Genomic DNA, 25026 nt, shown 5'->3' with positions numbered 1-25026 from the left:
GAGAAAGTCTAAAGTCAAACATTACGTATAGAGGTTAGAATCAAATCAACAATTTGACATGCAACACAAGCAATAATTAAAAACATATAATTATAAACGCCATATTACGTACGTAATGGTGAGCCAAATTATCAAGGCATACATATACAAATTGTTTTAACAATCGTAAGTTCATAATACAATCAAGATATAATATAAAGACTGAGTCGATTACAAATTTTCAACCAGACTAAATATAAAATACTTATAATACATTTTTCTCAACTCTGATGTCTTGAATGACGTACATCGCTAGTTTACTTTTTTAACTGATATTTTTCACGGTGAATAATTATTTTTAAAAAACAATTGTACAAAATAATACTTATCTGGTATGCTTTTCTACCACTAGTATATTGTTAATAAGTAAGAAGAAAATGATGCTCATCTTCCAAACATTACGTAAGTGACTTTTGTTTTGTTCTTGTACAAGAAATAACTGTTGCCTTCCTCCATTTAGTATGTGCACAATAACTCTTATTCTCACACCTTTTTCTAAGGTAAGAAATTCAGGTTGAAGTTTGATTGTAAGTACCAAACCAATCCTAACTTAAACAGCGACACTGTCTGATGCAATGTTAGAAATGTTGTCAAGTTTTACGATTGTCGTCAAATAAGTGCAGCCATATAAGGTATTTCTCAGATCTACCGTTAATTCAAGTGGATATCTACTAAATCATGAACACAATCAGGGACCAGCTAATTTAATTACAGCTTTTGTCCCAAGTGCTTGTGTTTCAAGGCTTCATTGAGGGAGACAACACTGTCACTCATTTTCAGAATAATATTGTTATTTGAAAGGAGATATTGGACTTTCTATTATGATGTAGATTTCTGAAATATATTTTTCCCGTCACTTTTGGAATACTTAATATTGTAGTATGTTTTGTTCCATCGCCATTAAACGCAAAACTCTTGATGGGTATTTTTATATGACATATAAACTAAAACATTGTATAACATTACCTAGAATTCTTCGGTATTTTTAGGTGTGTCAAATGCCCATCATACTAAAAGCAATTATAAAACAATGTTTCATGTAAAAGAGGCTAATTTAATTGGCTTATTGAGGCCACTTATTGTCAAACTGTCACCAAGTTTCATCATGGTAATATAATAAATAGTTAAGTAATTGTCTGCAAGGTTTGACTACCGCCGTTTCAGATAACACAATTAACTAAGACAAAAGTGACTTTCAATAATGAGAAAAATCGTTAGTTTTTTGCAACAAACTATTATAAGTCACTTTCAGTCTCAGACAAATAATTGGTTATAACACAGTTATATCTCTTGCGTCTGCAATGCTTATTTCTATCCACAGCAGAAGCATTTTTTACCGGGTAATTGAGGCACATTGTGCAGCTAATACCCAGAAGTATCTGGACCTCAGCTGTTCTTTTTCTCCATCAAAGACAGTAGAAGAGTGGGATAGATAATTAGTCATAGAAAGGTTTACAAAGTTGCTTTTATTATAAATAATATATTTGCAAATTGCATCATAAATGTTACATTTAGCATTTTATTTATAAAAACACGAATGACTTGGTGAAATATACAAACATACAAAACAGATATTTTTGGAAAATTTGATTCTTGACTACTAAATTAGATATTACCAACAGAGTGGTACATACCACAGATGGAAGTATCTATCAGGGATGGAGATTTTTTAATATCCATAATAGGAATGCAGGACTGGTATTTACAAAACATAAGGCGTGTGATATTCATAAATCTTCATCTTAGAGAAAATTTCAATTTTTTAACAACAAAAACTTATAATTTAAAAACCCTTTAGTTTTGATCAAATGAATTTTCATGCATTTAATATTTGGATCTTTTCCATACTTATTTTCATTTTTTTGTATAAAAACACTAAGTTTCAACTAAGACTTTTTTCAAAAAGTTGAACATTTCGCTATTTAAAGGTTTTTAAATTCCGTCCCTAAAGTCATATCTTAAGTTGTTTTCTAAAATTATTTACACTCAAATTAACCAAATAAGTATAATGTTTTAGTTTTTTTTAAAAGTGTGTTCTTTAGTTAAATCAATGAAAATAAATTATTTATAAATAATTAAGTTATTAACTCCAATGACCAGTGAGATAATTACGGTAAATTGTAAAAGTGAGTAAAGTTAAAAAATCACTTAATAAGCCGGGGCAGGGTAATAATTATATATATAATAAAATCCCCTTTCCCCGACTGATATTGCCACCTATGGAATAAATTTGTGTTTATAAGTGTAATCTAGAAATACCTCTTAAAAGTGAATATTATATAAAGAAATTCTCAGAGTGCAAAAATATTTATCTATCACAATTTTACACCATGGAAATCATGTTAAGTTTGTTTTTTTGCCCCATATATCTCTTATTGGGCTAACCCTGTAACATAAATATATCATGTTAACAACCTGTATACATTGATCAAAATTTCATTTATTCATCGAAAAAACAAACAATTTGGTCTTATATAAAGATTAGTGACCGAATATGGAAAAATATGGGGTCGCCGCATGACCAATGGCATTGTTGGAGACATGATATATAGAAACATCGATTTGCGAATTACAAATTTTGTATACATGAACCTTAATGACAAACATAACACACCTGACAACTTTTAACAACATAAAATATAATAAATAAGCAGCCAGAGCTAATAATATATAAATTAAACAAAACAAATAATATAATTTAAAAAAATATTTTTGAGTAACCTTTGTTTCAATTAAAGTAGCAAAATTTACAATTCACACAACTGACAGGAATAATTTTCACAACTTATCAATGCTTGCTTATAGTAGAAATCAAATTTTTAATAAATATCTATCCAGAAATTCAGCAAAAGAAAATATCCAGTTAATAAACAGCATATTGGTTTATTTCAAAAGAAAAATGGATAATAATATACTATTAATAGTGAATGTCAACGACCAACATGTTACGCATCATGGGAATAAAACATAAAATGAGTATTAACAAAGAGGCAATATTTATGCAAAATATGTATAATTATCTTATTACATTATAGCACCATATGCAAAAAAAAATGCCCTTCCAGTTCACCACTAGCACAATATTCACTTTTTTTATTAAATAGAAACACACAGTGGTCAAAATAAACACAAGCCTTGGGCCAAGCCTTGCACTGGTAAAACGCTTTCCGCGCTTGTTCAAATTCTGGGTTTTATACAGCAGGGCTTGTTCAAAAAATGCAATGCCAAGCAGAAGTATATGAATTCAGGCTTGTTCATCAAAATACTTATTTCGATGACTAAACACACTCGGCAATAATTGCTGAATTCACAAATACTTTAAAGGCCTAGTTTCAGCCTTCTATAAGAGACCCCACCCCTCCCCCAAATAGGTGTATAGTACACGACCTCTGTGTATTGATATTAATCTACTTGCCTTGATCCCTCTTATCAGATCTCCAATCTGAGTATTCTGCTGTGCAGTTTTGGAGGTTCCATTATTATATTGGACCTCAAATGGCCCTAAGCCAATAAACCAATATACAGGAAATTGGCCCCTACTGTGACACCAGTGCAATTAGCAGAAGACGTACAGCAGGAGATTATCATGCCAAACATTTCTTAAACTAGGCCTTTAAGGTAAGTCATCCATCACCAGGATGCAAAGATGTATTAGTGCACATTACATTATTTTTGCATGGATTACATTTTTGAATAAAACTATAATGATGCTAACATTATGACATGATATATTAAAGGGAGTTAATAAAACAAAATTTGACTATAATTATACAGCAATCTTATCAATTTGTTTGTTAAATAGCATAATGCCTATAGAGGCTATATCGGAAAAAGTTCTCAGTCAAAACTTTTGAAATGAAACTTTACAAGTGGCTTTTTTGTTTTAATGATGGATGCCATACCTTAAAAGAAACAAAACAAGTGAAGTTTTTACACAAAGATTGTACAAACAGACATAGTTGGTGGTATATGTCAGCAAATATTAAACAAATGCTAATATATTAATATGTATACGAGTTAAATTTATACAGAAGAATACAAAACAAACAAAATTTGTCATTTTAAATTGCATTTTAAATCTATATTTACAATTTTTATATTTGAGACAAAGCAACAATTCATACAATACTGAATTTCATTTTTAGCTCAGTTTAAGAGTTCAATCGTATTCAAATTGTCTCCGCAAATCACATCATAACCCATTACGGGAGATCACGAACATTTGAGGGATTGTTCTAGAGTGTGGCATTTCATCCAAACAGTCAAGTCTATCACACAAAATTCTGGCAGGAAAAGCATTCTCTTGCAATAAAGCCCTTTTGATCATATGCAAATTACACGCTTGTTTAACAAGATTTTATAGCCCATCACTTTGTTGTTCATGGAAGCTGATGCTCTTCTAGGCAAAGCCCAGCAATATCAGTGAATAAAGTAGTTATTTTGATTATGCAAGGTATTTTGTCATAATCACCTCATTTTAAACGTCAATGAAGAGGTTGTAACACACAATTTGAACAGGTACATGTACAGGTGGATATATTTTTTGTGTAGTACGATCATCATCGAAATATGTGTACCTTGTACAAATTTAGGATTACACATACATTGGTATGAGGAAAGTTATTCATGTGATAACTGTGAGTCTGCAAGTACAAGTTTAAATAAATTTTGCAAACAACTTTTAAACTCAACAGCAACTGTTAACTGTACATACAGTTACACGTACAAGTTTCTCAACCTCTCCATTCTCACTATTTGTACATAAACACCATGCTCCATAAAGTCACTCTTTCTCGAGATCAGCAATATCACTGTATAAGTCTTGTGTACTCATCTGGTTTGTCTGGATTGCCACTGAAAAGTTTCAAATTAAATCCAATGATTTTTATGAATGGTTATTTTCGTTCAATATATGGGCGATAAATAAGAGCACTGTGAGAGGGCGCCAGTGCTCGTCCATTTTTCTTAGTCTAACAATGCGCATTATTCATTTATTATTTTAAATACAATGAAAAGTACAGGGACAAGCCCAGTACTAAAAAAAATATAAATATAAATCCTGTTTAAAGGCAAATTAGGTAAGGGCCCCAAAGACAATGAACAAGAGACACAAACAAACAAACACCACACACAGACACACATACAAACATCCAAGCATGAATCAAAATAGCATTATAAAGGCCATAACTTAAGGCTTCGCTACACATATTCATAGTCTGATGTATACTCTAGTCACACTGAAGACACTCTGTCAATTAAAAAGATGTACTACTTTTCATATCAATATCTTTAATTTTTTTGGTCATGGCCATGGCTCAATTTTTTGTATGACACTGCTCCTGATTCATAATAACACCAAGAACAGACAAGCTAAAAGTACATTGACTTTTCTAAAAGCAACTAAAAGCTTTGCATTAGGAAACTTGTATATGATTGTGTACTTTCCTAACTGAATATATTCGATGGCTTTTTTGCATATAACGCTGACAAATAATACCATAATTGCAATAAAGAACACATTACTTATTTCCAAAAATGTCTTATATCATCAATATTTCTTTCGTCCATAAACATTTCACTCCTTTTTGGTAATCTGAAGCCGTGTTCACTGGTCACAAGGATATTCTATTTTCATCTTCCTTGCAAAATTACCATTTCCCAGGGTGCCAAATTATTCTCCTTCCTCATTACAAATAATTTCTGAATAATAAAACTTCCAAATTTACCAAGCCAGTGTGAGAGAATGATCTTTTAGCAGACATATAATTAGATTTTAGTAAACTCTAAATGAACAAAAGGAAAGCACGCAAAATCAGAAAAAGGAGTGGTCTTTGATATTTATTTTTTTGGTTGAAGAGGACACTTCTTCATTATTGTGTGAACATAAGAACATACATAATTTTTAGGGATCACTATTTACATTTATTTAAACTAACAACAAATTAAATCAATAAATGACTTGAATTTGGTTTTCCATATATATTATGACTGGTAATAATCTTATTTTTGGTTTAATAACAAAACAAATCTCCAGCACTTAATATATATATTGAAACATAATTTGCTACACCGAGTGGTGATATATGTATGTTGATGTATTATGATATAGTATAAAAACGTATTTTTGTTATTATAGAGGGGTGCAAACCCACTCTGGTTATGTCAAAAAAACGCCTTAACAAAAAGACCAATAAGACTTTTACAAAAGTGGTTGATATTTTGACCTCTTAACAATACATTAACAATATCAAGTAATAATGTCAATCAACCAATCATGCAATAATAAAGCTTTAAATAAGGGATTGTCAGATTGCTAAAGCTAGAAAAAAATCAGCATTTGCTGAAGGGTTCCAGGTATTGGTGTCTTAGTTTTAACACTCTTAATGATTTGCAAAACTATTTTGTCATACAAAAAAGTGCATTTCACATAAACCAAAACATGAGCAAGTACTGTTAAAAGACTAATAAATTAAGTAAAATTATGTTCAAATTTTCTTAAGATGCTTTTGTGTGACAGCCCCAAAATCTCTCTTAGGGTATACAATCGCTCCTAGGATTCTAAATGATTTAACTCCCTTGGTCATTCAGAACATTAGAAGTCTGAATCTGACTGGGATTGTTCTTGACTGTATGCTTATTGACTTCAGAAAAGAAGGTTTATTTTTGTGTATAGACCTTGAGGCGTTCATGAATAAAGTAATTACTCAGAGATAGAAAGATTGTGATAATGACAGCTTTGTCACATAACCAGGTTTTGTTTTAATCTCCAATGGGAAAAATGACACTTAACGAAAAACTCTCTTATCAAAAAACAAACATACCGACAAAACAGAGAAATATCTGCTTGTAATCAATTGTGTGGAAGAGTGAAAAAGATGTTTACGTTAACAAAAGCTGTAGGAGGATAAGGGAAGAAGCTTTAATTGCAAGCAATTAACAATGTTAAACTGTTTTTTTGCATTTGGTTTCAAATTCAATAATTTTGGGCAGAGATATGGTCCTTTGAAGTTTACATTTTGGTTTTTATTTTCTAGTACTGGGTTTAATCTAGAACTCTGGATGAAAGAATGAAAAACTTTCTAAAATACATATAGTCAGGGTTTTTTACCAATGCGATGCCAATATTGGTTCACTGTTATAATTTAGGCTGTTACATAAAATCAGCAATTGTAATGAGGACGAGATTAGAAAAGCTGTACCAACCAATTATGGTCAAAAAGACGGTTTGACCTAGACATTAATGTTCATAATTATCAAGCTGGAGACAGAAATACGGTAGTATTGACTATTCCATTATTAGAATGAGAAAACTCATTTTCTCCTGTAAGTGAGATTTCAGACAGAACTAATATTAGTGGATAGATTTTTTATTTTCTGTTTCTCAGAGATTTTGATAATTACTGTTAGCATGAGGGAAATTAAAATAATGAATGGCCAGTTTTCTTAATTTAAGTTGTTGATATGTTGATGCCAATTTTGAAACAAAAAAATCAATGCAGTATAATGTTTTAATCATTTGAATTTAATGATCAAAACAAAAAACAACAACATTGATTTAAATACACACAAAAAACATTTTGGTGCTTTTTTACTGTGGAATATGTGGCAACATAGCTTTTAATCCATTTCCATAATCCATCCATAGCCCATTTATAAAGGTTAATATTTTTTATCTGAACCTAAATAAAAAAAAATTCATAATTAAAAACAAATTAGTTAAACATGAAAATGCATTGAAAAAACAAAAATCAGCAACCTGTATTGTGCCCTTTAAATGTCAATGGCAAAACATTAATCCTCATTCTGCAGTTAGATTTTGTCAAATTTATTTTGGTAATTTTAATTAATTTCTTTTTCCGAAAATGCAAAAAATTCAAGACCAAGTAGTTGAAAAAAAACAACTTTTGACTAAAACAGATCAATATTTGTTTGCAACTCTAGAACAATGAACTGTTAGCCTGTTAGGCCAGAATGTATATGCTTACCATACTGATGTATTATTGTGTCATTTTTGAATACTAAATCAAGCATTTTCTTCATCTGTTTCCTTCTATGCTGGTAAAAGTTAGTTAAGGTCATTGACCCAGTTACCATTAAGGCATAAGAAATAATAAATTTGTGTCCAGTTTTATGCCCTCAAAAAATAGAGTAGGTACATTAAGGGGGTTTTTTTTGGATTTTTTTTTTATCAGGCAAATTGTTTTTTGAAATTTTCTGTTAATAAAAACTATAAACTTTATGCTCAAGAACACCTTTACAATCAATTTTAGCATGACTGTACTGTTAAAAGTCAAAAACACATTTTTATTTTTTTAAGATCTGTTTTATTTTTTGTCTTGGAATGAGCCAATTTGAGTTAGCATCTAAAAACCAGTTATATCAGAGTGCTTTAAAAAGATCAGATTGCATTTTTACATATTTACTTTTACCCTTAAGAAAAACTAGTTTTTCGGCTTTCGAACATGGCAGTGTATATCCAATGTCTTAACGCGCACAACAGCAACACAAGGCAGTGAGATTATTACAGGAACAATTATCATCCTCTCATCAACAGCTTTCGGGAGTCAACTCTTATTGTTCACTTATCTTATATTACATATCAATCCTTCAAACATATTCACTCTCTTTTCACTGGTCTTTACATAAAAAAAAACAATCCTAGCCTTACTAAACACATGAGCACACACATCCGTGAGGCTACTACACATGCAACTGACACCCACCCATCCATACATCAGAGCATTGGCGCTCTCTATTCACTTTTCCATAAACTTATACTATCTGAATACATCACCATATACACAATCATGTTCTTACCCTGCATGACAGGTAATTGACAACAACACAAGGCAGTGAGCATACAACAGTAGCAAATTTAATGCTTGTCTTTACATCGGAGAGTTGGCCCTCTTCCTACCATTATCTATTAACTTATACTTTATAAAAACACCTATATATACTCACAAACATGTTCTAACCATGAGCAACAACAGCACAGAGCAGTGAGCTTAATAGCAATAGCAATTGTCTCCTCCCGTCTGTACATCCAAGAGTTGACGCTCTCTATACAGTTGTCTATTAACTAGTATTAATTAAATATTAATATTAATCTTAATTCACCTACATAAACACAAACATGTTCTTACCCTGAACAACAACAACACAAGGCAGTGAGTGCACAACACGAGCAACTGTCATCCTCTTGTCTGAACTTGGGAGAGCTGGCACTCTCTGTACACTTGTCTATGAACTCAAACAACTCGCTCTTTGGGAAACCTCCTTCATAGTATTCCTATCAGTAGAAAAAGACAAAAATAATGTATCCTAATGAATATACCATAGTGTTTGCAAAATTAGACAGTAATTTGAGCCAGTTACTTTCAAGTGACCCAGACATGAATTAATATACAGGGTAGTAATCATGTTGAAGACATAAAAAAATAATTTTGGATATTCCCTTAATAATAAGAAAACGGGTTTTTTTTACATAAAGGGGCATAAATTGCAATAATTTTTTTTTTGATAATTGTTGAAAAACAACTGTATTCAAAATTGAAAACAACTTGTTTCAATTTCTATATATAATCTAGTGCTGTCACAGGAACATAACAAATGCCCCTGAAATGCCTTGTTTTAGTTGTTAATATTTAAGCCTATATGGACAGATAGTCTTTAGTTTCTAACATATTTTCATGACAACATTTCCCACTTAACAATGAAGCATTCTCCAGTTACAGATTTTCAACTGAGGTTATGACCATGACATTTAACCCATTGACCTCAAAATCATACAGGTTCATGTGCTTGTCTTGACAGATTCTCAGCTCGAGATTACCATGACCTTGATCTTTGACCCTCTGACCTCAGAATAGTTTGAGTTCTTCAGCTGGTCTCAGTCACCCAGGATACCAAGTTTGAGGTCCCCAGGCCTCAGTGTTCTTCCGTAATTGATTGAAAACAGATTTTCAGCTCAAGGTCAACAATACCTTTGACCCACAGACCACAAAATGGGTTATTCTGCTGGTCATGACCATTCTGCCTAACTTGAGGTCCCTGGTCATAAGTGCTCACAAGTTATTAATCGGAAAACCATGGAGATGGAACAAAAGATGGACTGACGGATGGACAAATGGTCTTATCTTTATATAATGCCCTCTGCGGGCATACATTAACTTTTTGTTGCTTTTTTTTCTCTAAATTATTAGAGTAAATGAAAAATGCCTTAATCAATAAGCAATAAAATTCATTGCCATTTCCTATAAGTTAATACATGTAACACCTTTTTCCATTAAATTTCCATTACTGGTCAACTACAAATGTGGTGTAAATGTGATTATATGCAACAAGATTGTGATACATTCTACCCCATAATTATCAAAGAATACCTTTATTGTCTCGTAAGTATCCATGATGACCGCAATGAACAGATTGAGAACAGCGTAGATGAAAAGGGAGATAAATAGGTAAAGGTAGAAGCGGCTGTAGTACCAGACCAACTGGTTGTTTGTAACCGTCGCAGAAAATGTAACAAACATGTCGTCTCCGTTGATTAGAGAAAATAGACACTCGGAGGCAGTGCTCATCTGACGGAACTGAAAGAATAAAAAGGGAAATGTTTTCCATATCTTAGCAATACATTTTTTTATATATTCTTCAGGGAGCCATTTCAATAAAGATCTTTATCGATTTTAATCGTATATTAAAATTATCTAAGTGACAAAATCTCATTATTTTGCTACATATTTCAATTATTTGAACTACATTATATAGCCAACAACGAAAATGAAAGCACAGTTGAGGAAATAAAAAAACAAGGTGTATTGCCGTTTGTAACATTTATACAGATTTTATACAGATTTAAGATAGTTGAAGTTACGACTAAAATTTCTTTATTGAAACTGCCCACTTATACCTGGCTTGCCTTAAATAGTATGGTAGAGATATGTGGCCAATACAACAAAGTAAGAATTCTAACATGATATTTTACAAATTAGTCACAAAATGCTCAGAACAAATTCTTCATCACAAATTGTAAAAAATAATATGATCAATGATTCTACAGATAACAATAAAATGAACTGCTCAACTGCCCAAATACAACAGTTTTTACTACTGACAAATCTAAATTACTCAATGAAAACTAATTCCTTTAAGTTTGATTGTGACCAAAGATGATAGCTTATAGAGTAGAAACCAGTACTGTTTCCAATTTTGAAAGGCTATAAGAAGGTTCTCTTAGTGGCGCTCTTGGGTGAGAGGCGGACACCTATACCACTAAGCCACTCTCATCCTCTAAAAATCAAATTGCCAATCAAATTATCGATACTGGTTTTACTCCATGTCTATTCTTTAAAGTTATCCATACCTTTAGGTGATAAGATCCTAGAACAACCACACAACCCCTTGTTTGTGCTGACAACACTTATACCACTAAAGCACTATAAATAGATTGCCAATGAAATTTATGATTATGTTTCACTCCATGTATATTCTTTAAAGTTTTCCATACCTTTAAGTGATATGGTCCTAGAACCACCCATCCACATATAACAAAGCCGATGTAGAGCATGAAACAGCACGTGAGAAACCGCAGCATGTTCGGGAAAGCTTTCTTCAGAGTTACTATCAGTATCTACATAATAAAGATTCATTTGAAGTTTTTGTTTGTAACGTACAAAAAATCCTACAGCAAAATTACGGTGTAATGAGAGAAAAGTTTTCTATCATCAGGAAAATTGAGGACAATACTGCATTAATAAAAGCAATCTTGGTAGCATGTCTTGGCAAATTTAAAATCAGATTGAAATTTTGCAAAACTATATGGTTTGCTCACATTAAACTGCTGAAAGAATCCGATGTATCTAAGAACACCGAGCCAGGCAAGCAGACTGCCGGTACCCAGCATCACACTGCAGTAGTCAAAGTGGTTTGATGTGCTCTTTAAGTTCTGAAATAGAATGGGGATTTAAACAATCTACTACATGTATATAACTAATAAAATGAACACCAAGTCATGAAAGCAGACTAATAAAGTTATTTGACGCTCTTTGAATTCCAAAAGATGCGAATTTAGAATTTTACAAATCTAGTTCATATCAGTATAAGTATACAAATGTAAATGGTTTGGGTAAAATAATAGCTTGAACTTTATTTAATCTAGTTATGTTTTAATTATGTGTGAGCGTTCATTAATCCATAAAGCTAGCCAGAGCATATTTTTTTTCCAATTCCAATAAATGAATGAAACATTTCCCAGACAGTGTTCACATCTTGATCAATGTAAACAGGTTGTTGACTTGACATATACCTTTCTGGGTTGCTAGATGACCTAATATGGGATAAAAGGGCCCAAAAAATCATATTCAGGTTTAAGCTTTACTTTCAACGAATATTTTTTCCATTTACCAGTAAATCTTAAATCAGGTCACCTACTTACCCATAATTTATAATATGTAGCATTATGTCAACATTGTTAATTAGCATTTGTTCATTGATTAATCAAATCAGATTAAATATAATCAGCATACCCGTGTTTCTAGCTGTATTTTCAACCCTGACCCAGCCATGGTGAGCACGTCGTTGATGATGATCGTCACATACCACAAATTCACAAATTCGCACTGGTCAGCTGTCTTCATTGACCTACCATGTCTTGCCTTGAAAAACTCATTTGTGGCCTGAATGTGATAGGTAAGAATCATTATAATTAGGACTAAGTATTAATTTACCAATGTAACTTAACCAATTTCATATCGGACAGGGGGCCATTTAAAAAAAAGATCTTAGTCAATTTTAATCGTAAATTGGAAATATCATAGTGTCATATTTTCTTCTTTTGCTACATATTTGTGAAAATAGAACTTTAGCCAGTTTTAAAAACCCCACAAAGTTGAGTACGGTATTATATTATTTAAAGGACGCACCCCAACCATGATCAATAAAATTAATTATTTCAATCTATGCTACACAAAATATATTTAAGTGGGATACTAATCTATTGACAATTGGTTTTCGAGAGAGGATTATTTTTTTTCAGATGTGGATATCATGAGGTGCTAGCCGAGAAAAATAAAAACCTGTTATATTCCCCTTCATATTACCCTACACATTACTGGTTTATATCACTAAAAAGACACATGATTAAATAATAAATGCCATTTTAATGAAACACTTATTTGTTCTATGATGTCATTTTATATTTGTGCAAGACATGACTTCAGCTAGTTGAATATGGCTGTATTGCAATTGAGTGTACGTACGACTGTATTTTGCATTATGTATTACTTGTGGATTTATGATGAGCATATAATAAAACTTTCTAGAATGTTCGTACCCTTCTAAGCTGTTGAGCTCTACACACTGATCTACAGCACAGTAAGGCAGATAGGGACGTGAAAATGATGACAAACACGTCCAACACTACACGACCCCACTTGTCCGTCTTCTGGGCATCTGAAACATAAAAAATATTAATACATAAAAAGTTTTGCGAACATTAACTTGATAGCTAGATAATTACTGCAAAAATTTAGTGATTTACAAGAAAACAATTTGTGAATGTTAACAGGTTATCTTACACCACCATAGAAATGCAGTCACAGCTGCTTAAATAACTATAAATTTCATAATAAACAACAATATTTGATGAAATTTTATAAACCTGTTCCAAATTTGTTTTGTGAAAATAAGAAAAAAAATGCATGAATAGTCGTAACGTAAACTGAAAGGTCCAGTATAATTTAATCAACTCTTGTATGTATAACCTAGATGAATATATCTCTTTTTTCCAGCTCTTACCATCATATGTTGAGTGTCCGTCTAACTCGAGCTCTTCAAATTCACTGTTAAGGGTGACCAGCATCTGACCATCCTTGTTGCTGTCGTCCATACTAATCTGGTGTGCAACAATTACAATTTAAGGATTAAATACTATTGATTATGCTTAAGAGTTGAGTGTTTTAGGCAGATTATAAAAATGACGGAGCTGCAGAAGAGGTACCAATAGCTTACTGGTTGAGCATATGAGGTGGGAGGTCCTGGGTTCAATCCCTTACAATGAACGGTTTTAGCCAAGTATTAGAATGGACAGGGAGCTACAGAAAAGGGACAGGGCATTAAAGGAGAAAAGGGCACATTTTGCCTGGCTGTTACAACCTTAAACATTACGATTTTGATAGACACTGATAGGATTTATGTTTTATTGAACTAACATTAAAGGGGCTGTCTCACATATGATAAAATAGCGAAAAAAAAAGAAAATTATCGAAAACTGACATAAACTTGGCATCGATGTGTACAATGCATTGAAACTTACTAACTGAAGTACCACATAGTTTACAATTTATTTAATTTTAGCAGTTATTTCGTATTTTTCCATTAAAAAAAAATACTGGGTATGTCTACCAGGTAGAATTCATTCCTTATGCGTGATTGGCTATCACGTGATATTACCGAGGTAGGTGTATAGCTTAATTATGTCACCCGATTAGAATAAGCCTTTGTAGCGCAGTAAGTAAGACGCTGGACTACAATTTTGGCGACGCGGGTTCGAATCTGGTCTCTGACACAATTTTTTTTTACATTTTGGTACTTTTTTTTACAATTATGATATCAAAGCATAACACATTCTATTAGATAATTGTCCTAAGATTCATTACTGAAAAAAACTTTTTTTGGTGCCAATCTGTGAAACAGTCCCTTTAAGTTTCAACTGTCAAATATGTTAAGTTTGTATGTGATTATAATCATACTGTTAATTTTAATCAATGCAGAAGAAATATTTGGCATTTGATTTTATGAAGGCAGAAGGGTGCCCATGCTGGTCTTGATGAGGGCCGAAGGGTGCAAACAAATACGGACAGGATGCATCACCCTTCCAAAACTCTTGAACAAAATCCCTAGTCTTCTTTGATTTCCCCATACAATGTGTGAAATGGGGTTTTGGAAAAACTACACTTACAAAAATGAAAAAGAAAAAGGTGCCATCTTTATCTTTAATTTAACCATACGAGAATCAAAAGAAACTACAGTAACTTAACAGTCAGAACCATGTACAGATGGACAGACGCAGGGATGGGCAAGGGCAAATCACATAAAAAACACAAACCTGAATCAAAAACAGACTGTTTGTAAAGGTCCAACATGTACATGAAGACAAATTAATATGGTATTATAATTTTTGTTTGAATGATAAATGTTCTCACTGTAGTATCCATTGTAAAGAGCTGTGGTGGAAAAGTCCTTTGTTTCATCTCAAGCCGGAAAAGCGATAGGGAAAACTTCATTTCCAATATCAGCACTCTTAAAATAGCGAAATAAATACATGTAATTGTATATAGAAAAAGACATAGAGAAAAAATATCCACCAGTTGCCCTAAGGTAGGGTGGCAAATTTTGCTGTACAGATTTTATATACATTAAGTTCAAAACAAAACTTAACCCCTTATATAAGAGGCCCATGAGGGCCTATGCTCTAATGGCACTCACATTCAAAGGGAAGCAACCAGTGAGCCAGTGAACAACTCTTGTTTACAGACATCAGATATGTACTTCTGGCCTTTGGCAAGATCTTAAGGATAAACCCTGGCTTCATTTTTTATTTTTTATTTGAAAATAATTTAATCGTTGATTGGAAGCACAAGAAAGTGAATTGGTGATCACAAAATTTCTACCATGGCAATAGTAATTTCAATTTTTACATTTACAAAATTTTTTAACAAGTGTGCTGCAGAATAAACGTCAACACTTGTCTGTTATTTTTAGGAATGATAAATACATTTAAGGGGCTTACGTATCAAAATCAATGGTCAAATTGTATGACTTTAAAAGGTACTCTGTGATGTTGTATGTTCCATTTTCAAGCCTTCCAACTTTATAGCAATCTAAAAACAAACAGAAAATATTTGATAAGATTCTCAGACATAAACAATGTAAACTCAGAAATTGACTGGGTAACGATTTAACACTTGACAGACATTAAGGGATTTTTAGTCTTTTGACATTTTCTTATATCTTTCAGTAATTTTAACTGTCAAATATGTCAAGTATGTATGTATTTATAATCATATACCATAGTATTTTTATTACAAAATTTAAAGTTTCAGTGTCAGAAATCCTATTCTCTCTCCCTGTATGAAACCAATTCCCTCTCCCCTGTCAGAAATAAGTTCTCTTTCCACTGTCAGACACCCATTCTTTTTCTCCTGTCAGAAACCCACTCTTTCTCCCTTGTCAGAAACCCATTATCTCATCCATGCCAGAAACCAATTCTTACTCCTCTGTCAGAACCCTGTTCTCTATTCACTGTCAGAAAGTCAATTCACTCTCCCCTGTCAGAAACCCATTCTCTCTTCCTTGCCAGAAACCTATTCTCTCTTCCCTGTTTGAATCACATTCTCTATTCCTTGCCAGAAACCTATTATTTCTCCTCTGTCAGAAACCCATTCTCTCTCATCTGTCAGAAATCTATTATCTCCCCCTGTCAGAATTTTTCTCTCTCTCCCCTGTCAGAAACTTGTTCTCTATCCCCTGTTGGAAACCCATTCTCTTTTCCCTGTCGGAATCCTATTCTCTCCTCCCTGTCAGAAACCCATTTTCTCTCCCCAGTCATCCAGTCACAAACCCACTCTCTCTTCCCTGTCAAAAACCCAATCTCGTTTCCCCATCATAAATCAATTCACACTCCCCTGTCAAGAAACCCATTCCCCCTTACCAGAAAAACATTCTCTCTCCTCTGTCCGAATCCCATTCTCTATTCCTTGTCAAGAACCTATTATTTCTCCGCTGTCAGAAACCCATTCTCTCTCTCCTTGTCAGATGCTCATTTTCTCTTTCATGTCAGAAAAAACATTCACTCTCCCCTGTTAAAACCCATTCTCTCCCCCCAATCTTGAGCTTCATTATTTACAACATTTTTTAATTGAAATATTAATGTAGATTACGATGCTAAAAGTAGAATTTCGAATACCCATCATTCATCAAGCAGTCACCATAACCTTGACCTTTTACTTTCTGACCCCAAAACCAACAGGGGTCATCTACTAATCATGACTAAATGGCACAGGAAGTGGGAACACTGCATCGCCAATTGTTCATTAAAAGTTATTTATAGATATCAAAAGTGTGACGCTGATGTAGACATGCCTTCGGACAAAGTAATGCGACAATGGCAACAGAAAAACTTGAATATAGCTACCAACCTATATCAACATGTGAGTCTAGATTGTAAGTCTGCTGTGACTCGTTTATCTGTCCTGAGCGATATTTGTGGATGCATAGTTTGATTGGCTTGATCGTGTGATTACTGTACCGTTTGAATCGTAGTGATCCAATGGCATCCCTTTCTATTTTGTCATACTGCAAAAGAAAAATGGTTAACAATAGAAATTCATTCACAGTCAATGATTAAAAACATTTAAAAGTTGAAATAACTATTGTTCACATTCTGAATTCCACATTGCCAAAAGGGAGGAAAGGTAGATCAGGATTTTTTTATTGAATTTTTGGGTTTTGAGTAGAAAAAATGAAACAAGAGCTGTCACAGAGACAGCGCGCTCGACTATTCCGCCGCTTTTCAGTGTAAGGATTGAAAAGTTTTGGTGAAACATGCATGGATCACTGTTAGATTAGATTTCAATGCAATACATGATGTGCTGAGATATTAACATAAATGTGGTTACATGCAAAATTTTAACCAGAATTTTTAAGTGTAATAATAAAGGGCCATTATTTGCAAAATACAGTTATCTAACTTGGTTATTCAATTAGGTTGAGTGGTTGAATACCATTGTATAAAGTCTCAATGCAATACATCGAGATATTATCGTATGTGTGCTAACATGCAAGACCTTAACCAGAATTTTCTAAGTCGCATAATAAAGGGGCAAAAATGATATAATATAAAAGATAGAGTAATCTGGGTAATCTGGTCGGGAGCCTGTGTGTAAAGTTTCAATGCAATACATGATGTATTCGCTGAAGTATTGACTTAAAAGTGGTTACATGCAAAACCTTAACCAGAATTTCTAAGTCTAATAATAAAGGGCAATTATTTTGCATTAAATGAAAACTAGAGGTATCTAACTTGATTAATTTTGTAGGTTGGATGGTTGAGTACCATTGTATCAAGTCTCAATGCAATACCTCAAGTAGATGCTGAGATATTAACCTATGTGTGCTTACACGCAAAACCTTAACCAGAATTTCTAAGTCGAAAAATAAAGGGCAATTATTTTGCATTAAATGAAAACTAGAGTTATCTAACTTGATTAATTTTGTAGGTTGGATGGTTGAGTACCATTGTATCAAGTCTCAATGCAATACCTCAAGTAGATGCTGAGATATTAACCTATGTGTGCTTACACGCAAAACCTTAACCAGAATTTCTAAGTCGAATAATAAAGAGCAATTATTTGCATTAAATGCAAACTAGAGTTATCTTACTTGGTAAATTAGGTAGGTTGGATGGTTGAGTACCATTGTATCCAGACTCAATGCAATACCTCAAGTAGTTGCTGAGATATTAACCTATGTGTACTTGCACGCAAAACCTTAACCAGAATTTCGAAGTCGAATAACAAAGGGCAATTATTTGCATTAAATGCAAACTAGAGTTATCTAACTTGGTTAATTTAGTAGGTTGGATGGTTGAGTACCATTGTATCAAGTCTCAATGCAATACCTCAAGCAGTTGCTGAGATATTAACCTATGTGTGCTTGCATGCAAAACCTTAACCAGAATTTCTAAGTCAAATAATAAAGGCCTATTATTTGCATTAAATGCAAACTATAGTTATCTAACTTGGTTAATTTTGTAGGTTGGATGGTTGAATAACATTGTATCAAGTCTCAATGCAATACCTCAAGTAGTTGCTGAGATATTAACCTATGTGTGCTTGCACGCAAAACCTTAACCACAATTTCTAAGTCAAATAATAAAGGCCTTTTATTTGCATTAAATGCAAACTATAGTTATCTAACTTGGTTAATTAAGTTTGTTGGATGGTTGAGTACCATTGTATAAAGTCCCAATGCAATACTTCAAGTAGTTGCTGAGATATTTACCTATGTGTGCTTGCACACAAAACCTTAACCAAGGTGTGACGCCGCCGACGCTTGGGCGAGTAGTATAGCTCTCCTTATTCTTCGAATAGTCGAGCTAAAAACTGGCTTTTAGAAGCCCTTTTGAGGGCTCTCTTGACATCAAATTTGAAGCAAACTGGCCCATGACAACTTACAACATTTCAATTATCAACCAAATGCAACCAGTTAACTTTTTTTACATCAGTTAAAAAGTAATAAAAAAAATCATATTCATTATTTTTTGGGTGCCTGGAGCTTAAAAATCAGCAGGAAAACATAAATCTGTGGACAAATCATATCTTTAAACTCAATAAGTCACGATGAGGAATCATGTGACTTAAAGGGGTTCTCACATTGGTCACAACCGATGTTAATAAACAAGCAAGTTACGTTAATTTCTAAATAACTTTTTTGACAAAAAAGGAATGATAACACTAAGTCTTCTTCGCCTTTAAAAGACTAATATATTTTCTCCTTTTTATGTGTGCTTGTATTTTCTTGTATTTTAATGATGCAATCCTTGGCCAAAATTTAACTAGACAGAATTACACCAAGGATTGCATCAGTAAAATGGTTACCCATGTGAGAACCCCTTTGAGTCATGTGATTCCTCACCCTAGTAGTAATTACAGCAGCTGTTACAAAGACTCTAACCTGTTGCATTGCATGGTCGATTGTGTCCGTTATCTCATCTATCGTGTAGAGGGCGTATTTCCCAATAGCGGGAGGGTAGGGCATGGTCTCGTATGAATTGGTCCAGTCTTTTAAGAAGAAATGCCTCATCGCGATCGTAGATTTCTCTGTAAACTCAACAAAACTTGATCGACTGTAACCAAACTGCACCAACTGTAACAGGTTATAAAGTATAATTTGGTATGAACTTAAAATGCCCTTTTTTCTGAAAAATAAATATGAACGAGGACGAATTAAAACAAAATATACAACTTGAAGTCTGCAAATTAAATTTGTTACCTCCTGGAATATGTCACTTTTTGGAACGTGAATTTGGTCAAAATTGGACGATTCAATCAACTCCGGGTTAAAAGCACTATCAGGCTGTTGATCAAAACCCAATAAACATTGCAATACTTGTTTAGGATGGGATAACAAATGCATCAGTAAAAGAGGGGAAATAAAAGCTTGATGTGAAGAACAGCGATGCCAGACAACATGATTCCTATGTGCCTATCGTGTAGCGTAGAACACTTTTTAAAAATAAAGTTTTATAAATATTTGTCTCACTGTGACTAATAAATAACCTACGATGTAGAAAGTGAAAATATTTTCAAAAATGAAATTATATTTTTGTGTTTAAACTCTGTAGACTAAAACAAGGTGTTTCTTTGTTTATAATATACATGTATATGCTCAAGTCTGTTTCCCAAGTAGAAACCTGCACTGATTTTGTGAGGACATAAAAAAGTACCCATGGTAGGGATTGAACCAACAACCTCTTGGATAAGAGGATTTCATGTATACCATAAGACCACTCATGATTTATTTATTTCAGTGGGGAGAGGGGGGATTTGAAAAGGTACTGATTTGATATCTCCTGGCTTTAAAGGTGCACAATATAGGTTGATACAAAGATTTTTTTTTTATCTGTACCAAAATCATATGCTTTTTTTGTTTTTATTATTGTAGGCAAATGAGTTAAACTTGATAATGCTTTAAAATAAAAAAAAATGCATTATGTTGTGGCCACAATTTACTAAGATGTGGCCTCAAGTCACTAAGTTGTGGCCACAAGTTACTAAGTTGTGGCCACAAGTTACTAAGTTGTGGCCACAAGTTACTAAGTTGTAGCCTCAATTTACTAAGTTACTAAGTTATGGCCTAAAGTTGCAAAGTTATGGCCACAACAGTGTTGCGAAGGTCACCTCTGTGCCACCATTTGTACGCCTTTAACCCCTTAGATTTTATCTTGTATTCACCTGAGCAGTAACTAGAGCAATCTTGAAGATCTGTATCAGGAGTTTCCATGGGATCCGTTTCCTCGCCATGATCTTCTCATGTGGACCCATGAAGAAGAACTTGAGCTTCCTCATCAGTTTATCTTCCATAGAAGGTGTGTAGAATGATCTCATTCTGGTCAGGTTTGCTCCTCTGGGGCCTGCATTTGATAAACAACTGGTATAGAACTTTTAATGATACATGTATGTATACATGTTTTTAATTTATACTAATTTCTTTCAGCTAGATTGTGACCAAAGTCTGTTTGCTGGGTAGAAACCAGTACTGGTGTCCATTTTGAGTAGCCATGAGAAAGTACCCCTGGTGGGGGTCCAACCCACAACCTTTGGGGCGAGAGGTGGACACCTATACCACTAAACCACTTTTACCCCTAAAGAGATATATATGCTGCACCCTGTCATTTTTGGTAATATCCTTTTGCCTGCATGGAGTATAGCATTCACACCCTTCTGCCTTCATAGAATTAAATTCTTTAGACTTTAATACCGGATATATCTTTTGTTTTGATTAAAAACTTATGAAATGATTATAGATACATACAAATATTACATATTAGGAAGTTGAAACCAAATATTACTACAATTTAATAAATGCAATTCCTTACATTTCTTTTAAGTTCATTATGTTCCAAATCTTATTCAGCCTGATACAATGTGCCTTAACACCTTGTTTCTCTTCTGCAGCACCCTGTCCTTTTAAAAACTTGGCTGAAACCCTACAATGTCAGGGATTTAACCCAGGACCTCCCACCCCTGCAGATGTTCTAGTCCTAAGCTATCAGAAAAGTCCTAGGACTAATTATCCTTTAATTATTACTCTGTTAAAATTTGTAGAGAAACAAGGTAAGGGCGTCAACTTTATTTTACTCGCCTAGTTCATCGCCTCCAACAGCTAGCTTGAGAAGGGTGGCTGTAAGTGTAGCACTCTGGCATTATACTTGTCAACTGGCTTTAAAAGTCTTAACAATAACTTTGCATTCATTTGATAGGGAGGGACTCATTTACTGATCAGGAATATCAGTTTTATTGGCGTGATTAAATGCAGATGGAATTCCTCATCTTGCATGAATAATCAACATCTCCGACCTCTCAAACTATTCTCACCTGGTCTGTTGTTAGTTGGCTGCTGTGTGACATTCTCCCGCCCACTGACATCATTATCTGTGCCGCCATTGTTACCGTCCCTGTTACCAAGTTGATTATGTCGATGAAGATGTTTATGGTGACGAAATGACCCAGAACGGACTGATCCTGATCTGGTCACTGGCTCTTGGGGTCCCAGAATCTCCAAATTCTCATTTTCCTCATTTGGCTCCTGACTATTGGTGTCATTGGCTGCCATTTGTTCCAACCTTGGCATGATTTTCGATTCACTTTAACATCTTAAAATAGAAATACATTTAAAAATGCAAATTACATTAAATTCATCGGTAAGTACACAGTTCATAGAATGATCTTTTAAAGCTGCACTCTGAAAGATTGACCATTTTGACAACTTTTTATTTTTTCATCTTTGAATGAGCCTAAAAATGTCTGACATAACGAAGACTGCTGATAAAATATCAGAATGCAGTTTTTATTATTTATGTTCCAAAAGTTATGTTTTATGGCTAAATATGTTACAAAGGCTTTAAGAAAAGTGAAATTGTCTGCAGTTTCCAAACATATGATATCTGTTCTATTGTGAGCTAACTTATATATGACTGAATTGAAAGCATTGATGCCAAAATCAGCTGATTTTGAGACTAAAAATAAAAAAGTTGTCAATCTGTGAGAGTGCTGCTTTAAACTTTAATTTGGGGTTACAAGTCCAACTCAACTTAAACTGTGTTTTTTACATATGAATTCCTTGTTTTTTCACAAGGACTATTTACCAGTTATGGAAAAGACACAATAGCCTTTTTTGTGGGGAAAAAAGTGTTTTTTTTAGTTTTGGGGGAAAATTCTCAGAGTACTTTTTCGGAGTAAAATATCAATTAGGCAGTAAATACATCACTCAGATACATCATTTAATAAATCATGAGATTTTCTTTAATATAAACAATAAAAAATGGGGAATTTTAGAATCTATTTTGAAAAAACAACAGGGGTTGGCCCTTGGGGAAGAAGCTGTATATCGACTACAGCAAAGAGGGGTAAAAAGGCCCTGTGTCATATAGACTTTTTTGCTTATATTTGCACACAGTTCAGTTTTTATTTCATCCTAATATTATCTATATCTTATTAGTTTTTAAAAGTAAATCTAGTAACATGCCTTGCCAATAAAAAATTTAATGACCCAACTACTTGAACTTAAACAATTAGGGCTATTTTGGACTGATCCAGTTCAGCCTATTTTTTGTATATAATTATTGGCATTGACTATTGACTCTTGGTTCACAAAATTAACAGAATTAAATTAAAAGACAATCTTTATAAACAAAATATCTGAAACATCAGTTATACATACAACAGGAAGTTTTTTCTACATTTATGAAACATTTCATATTAGATCTATTAAAAAACATGATAAACTTCGACCAAATTCGCCTATTTTAGTATCTAAAGATTAAGTGATATCACCACTTCATTCAAAAGTAAAAGTAGATTTTTTAATTCTGTAATAAAATGCATTATAAAACTGCACACTTTTTGGTTTTAGACCTGAACATTTATTAATGATTTTTTTTAAAGTTTTCAAGGTTTTAAACATTTGCTTGTCAAACACAGGGGTATTTTGAATGGCTGAAAACTGTGCCACAGCTTTAGATGATGGATTTAAGCTCTCATTTCAGAGGACACTTTAAAAAAGCAATAGTGCCATCTCATTTGTTCTGTTTATGTCATTTTAACAACTGTAAGCCTAACTTCGCAATATTCAAGTAAAAAACACAATGTAAAAATGTTTCCACAATTACAGACTTATAAACAGACTGTGCCAAAATGAATGCAAAAAAAAAAAAAACATATATAAAACAATACTGCATACCCCTATGCTCATCTTTATTGTCACAAAATGAAATATCATCATAGTTACAAAATCTCAGATAAAAAAGTAAAGAAATAGGGGGGGGGTTCTGAAAGCACCCCTTTACAGTGTTGGCTATTGACATATACATAGCTGACATATGAAGAGAGTGGTGATATCATATCCCTAATAAAGCACACTTTCATACAACTGTATTATACTGTAATACTGTAATACTGAAGCAAAATACACACATTTTCACAGTTGTTAGAAATAAAATATTTACTTTTTAGTAATTATTCATTCAAAACAAATTTTGAACACACAAACAAAATTTTCGGTGTTTGGTTCTTAAAATATCTATTTTGATGGTGGAAATGAATTGAAGTTGTACATTTTCTGAAACTAAATTATATTCTGAGAAGAATGCAAGTTGTTTGTATTATAGGTCCCAGATAAAAATATAAGATTTTTTTTATTTTTTTTCTTTGAATTTATGGTTGATATTAAAGGTTTTGTGTAGCTACAAGAATGAGCGATCGGGGCCACTTTTTTTTTTTTTACATTTCTTATGTATCCCTGTTACGAGCCTGCCATAATAAATAAATCGTCAAAAGACCTGTTGACGGCCATTTAGGTGGACTAGGGTTTTATGAGATGATCATGTTCCAAATAATTTTGGTCCTGAATTATTTTTTATACTAATTTATTTATAAGTAGGAGGGTGAGGCCAAAGGGTGGGTTATGTCAACGGTACTGCCGCCTGTGGTTCAAACCGATTCTGTCAAATGTTTATCTATCCGAAATTTGTCCGAAATGAAACTATTTATTGTTTTTGGAAAGAAGACTCACAAGAATGAAATTTCTGGCGAAAGGTGCAACAACGAACACGGCCTTATATTGTTTTTCTTTTTAGGATGTCAGATCCATTAATACGCAATACTATTACAGATTTTTCTTCCTTCACCAAATGTCAGCTGACAGGAA

At 33.2% G+C, this 25026-nt stretch overlaps 1 protein-coding gene across 1 annotated transcript; it reads right to left on the bottom strand.

Moving 5' to 3' along the window:
* Positions 1-1486: 1486 nt before the first annotated feature.
* LOC128214552 (mucolipin-3-like) lies at positions 1487-25026 on the bottom strand. Its single transcript, XM_052921082.1, has 15 exons — positions 24892-25026; positions 22197-22474; positions 21054-21232; positions 19774-19965; positions 17238-17394; positions 15830-15920; positions 15243-15339; positions 13837-13933; positions 13373-13491; positions 12567-12716; positions 11873-11986; positions 11549-11671; positions 10425-10631; positions 9186-9331; positions 1487-4893 (listed from the first exon to the last, which is right to left on the bottom strand). The coding sequence occupies exons 2-15, from the start codon at positions 22450-22452 to the stop codon at positions 4848-4850; spliced, it is 1974 nt and encodes a 657-aa protein (XP_052777042.1). The 5' UTR covers positions 22453-22474; positions 24892-25026; the 3' UTR covers positions 1487-4847.

The sequence above is a fragment of the Mya arenaria genome, chromosome 13 (genome assembly GCF_026914265.1).
Source record: "Mya arenaria isolate MELC-2E11 chromosome 13, ASM2691426v1".
Classification (NCBI taxonomy): Eukaryota; Metazoa; Mollusca; class Bivalvia; order Myida; family Myidae; genus Mya; species Mya arenaria.
Note: the sequence above shows the minus strand (reverse complement) of the source record. Positions and strands in the feature narration are given on the sequence as shown.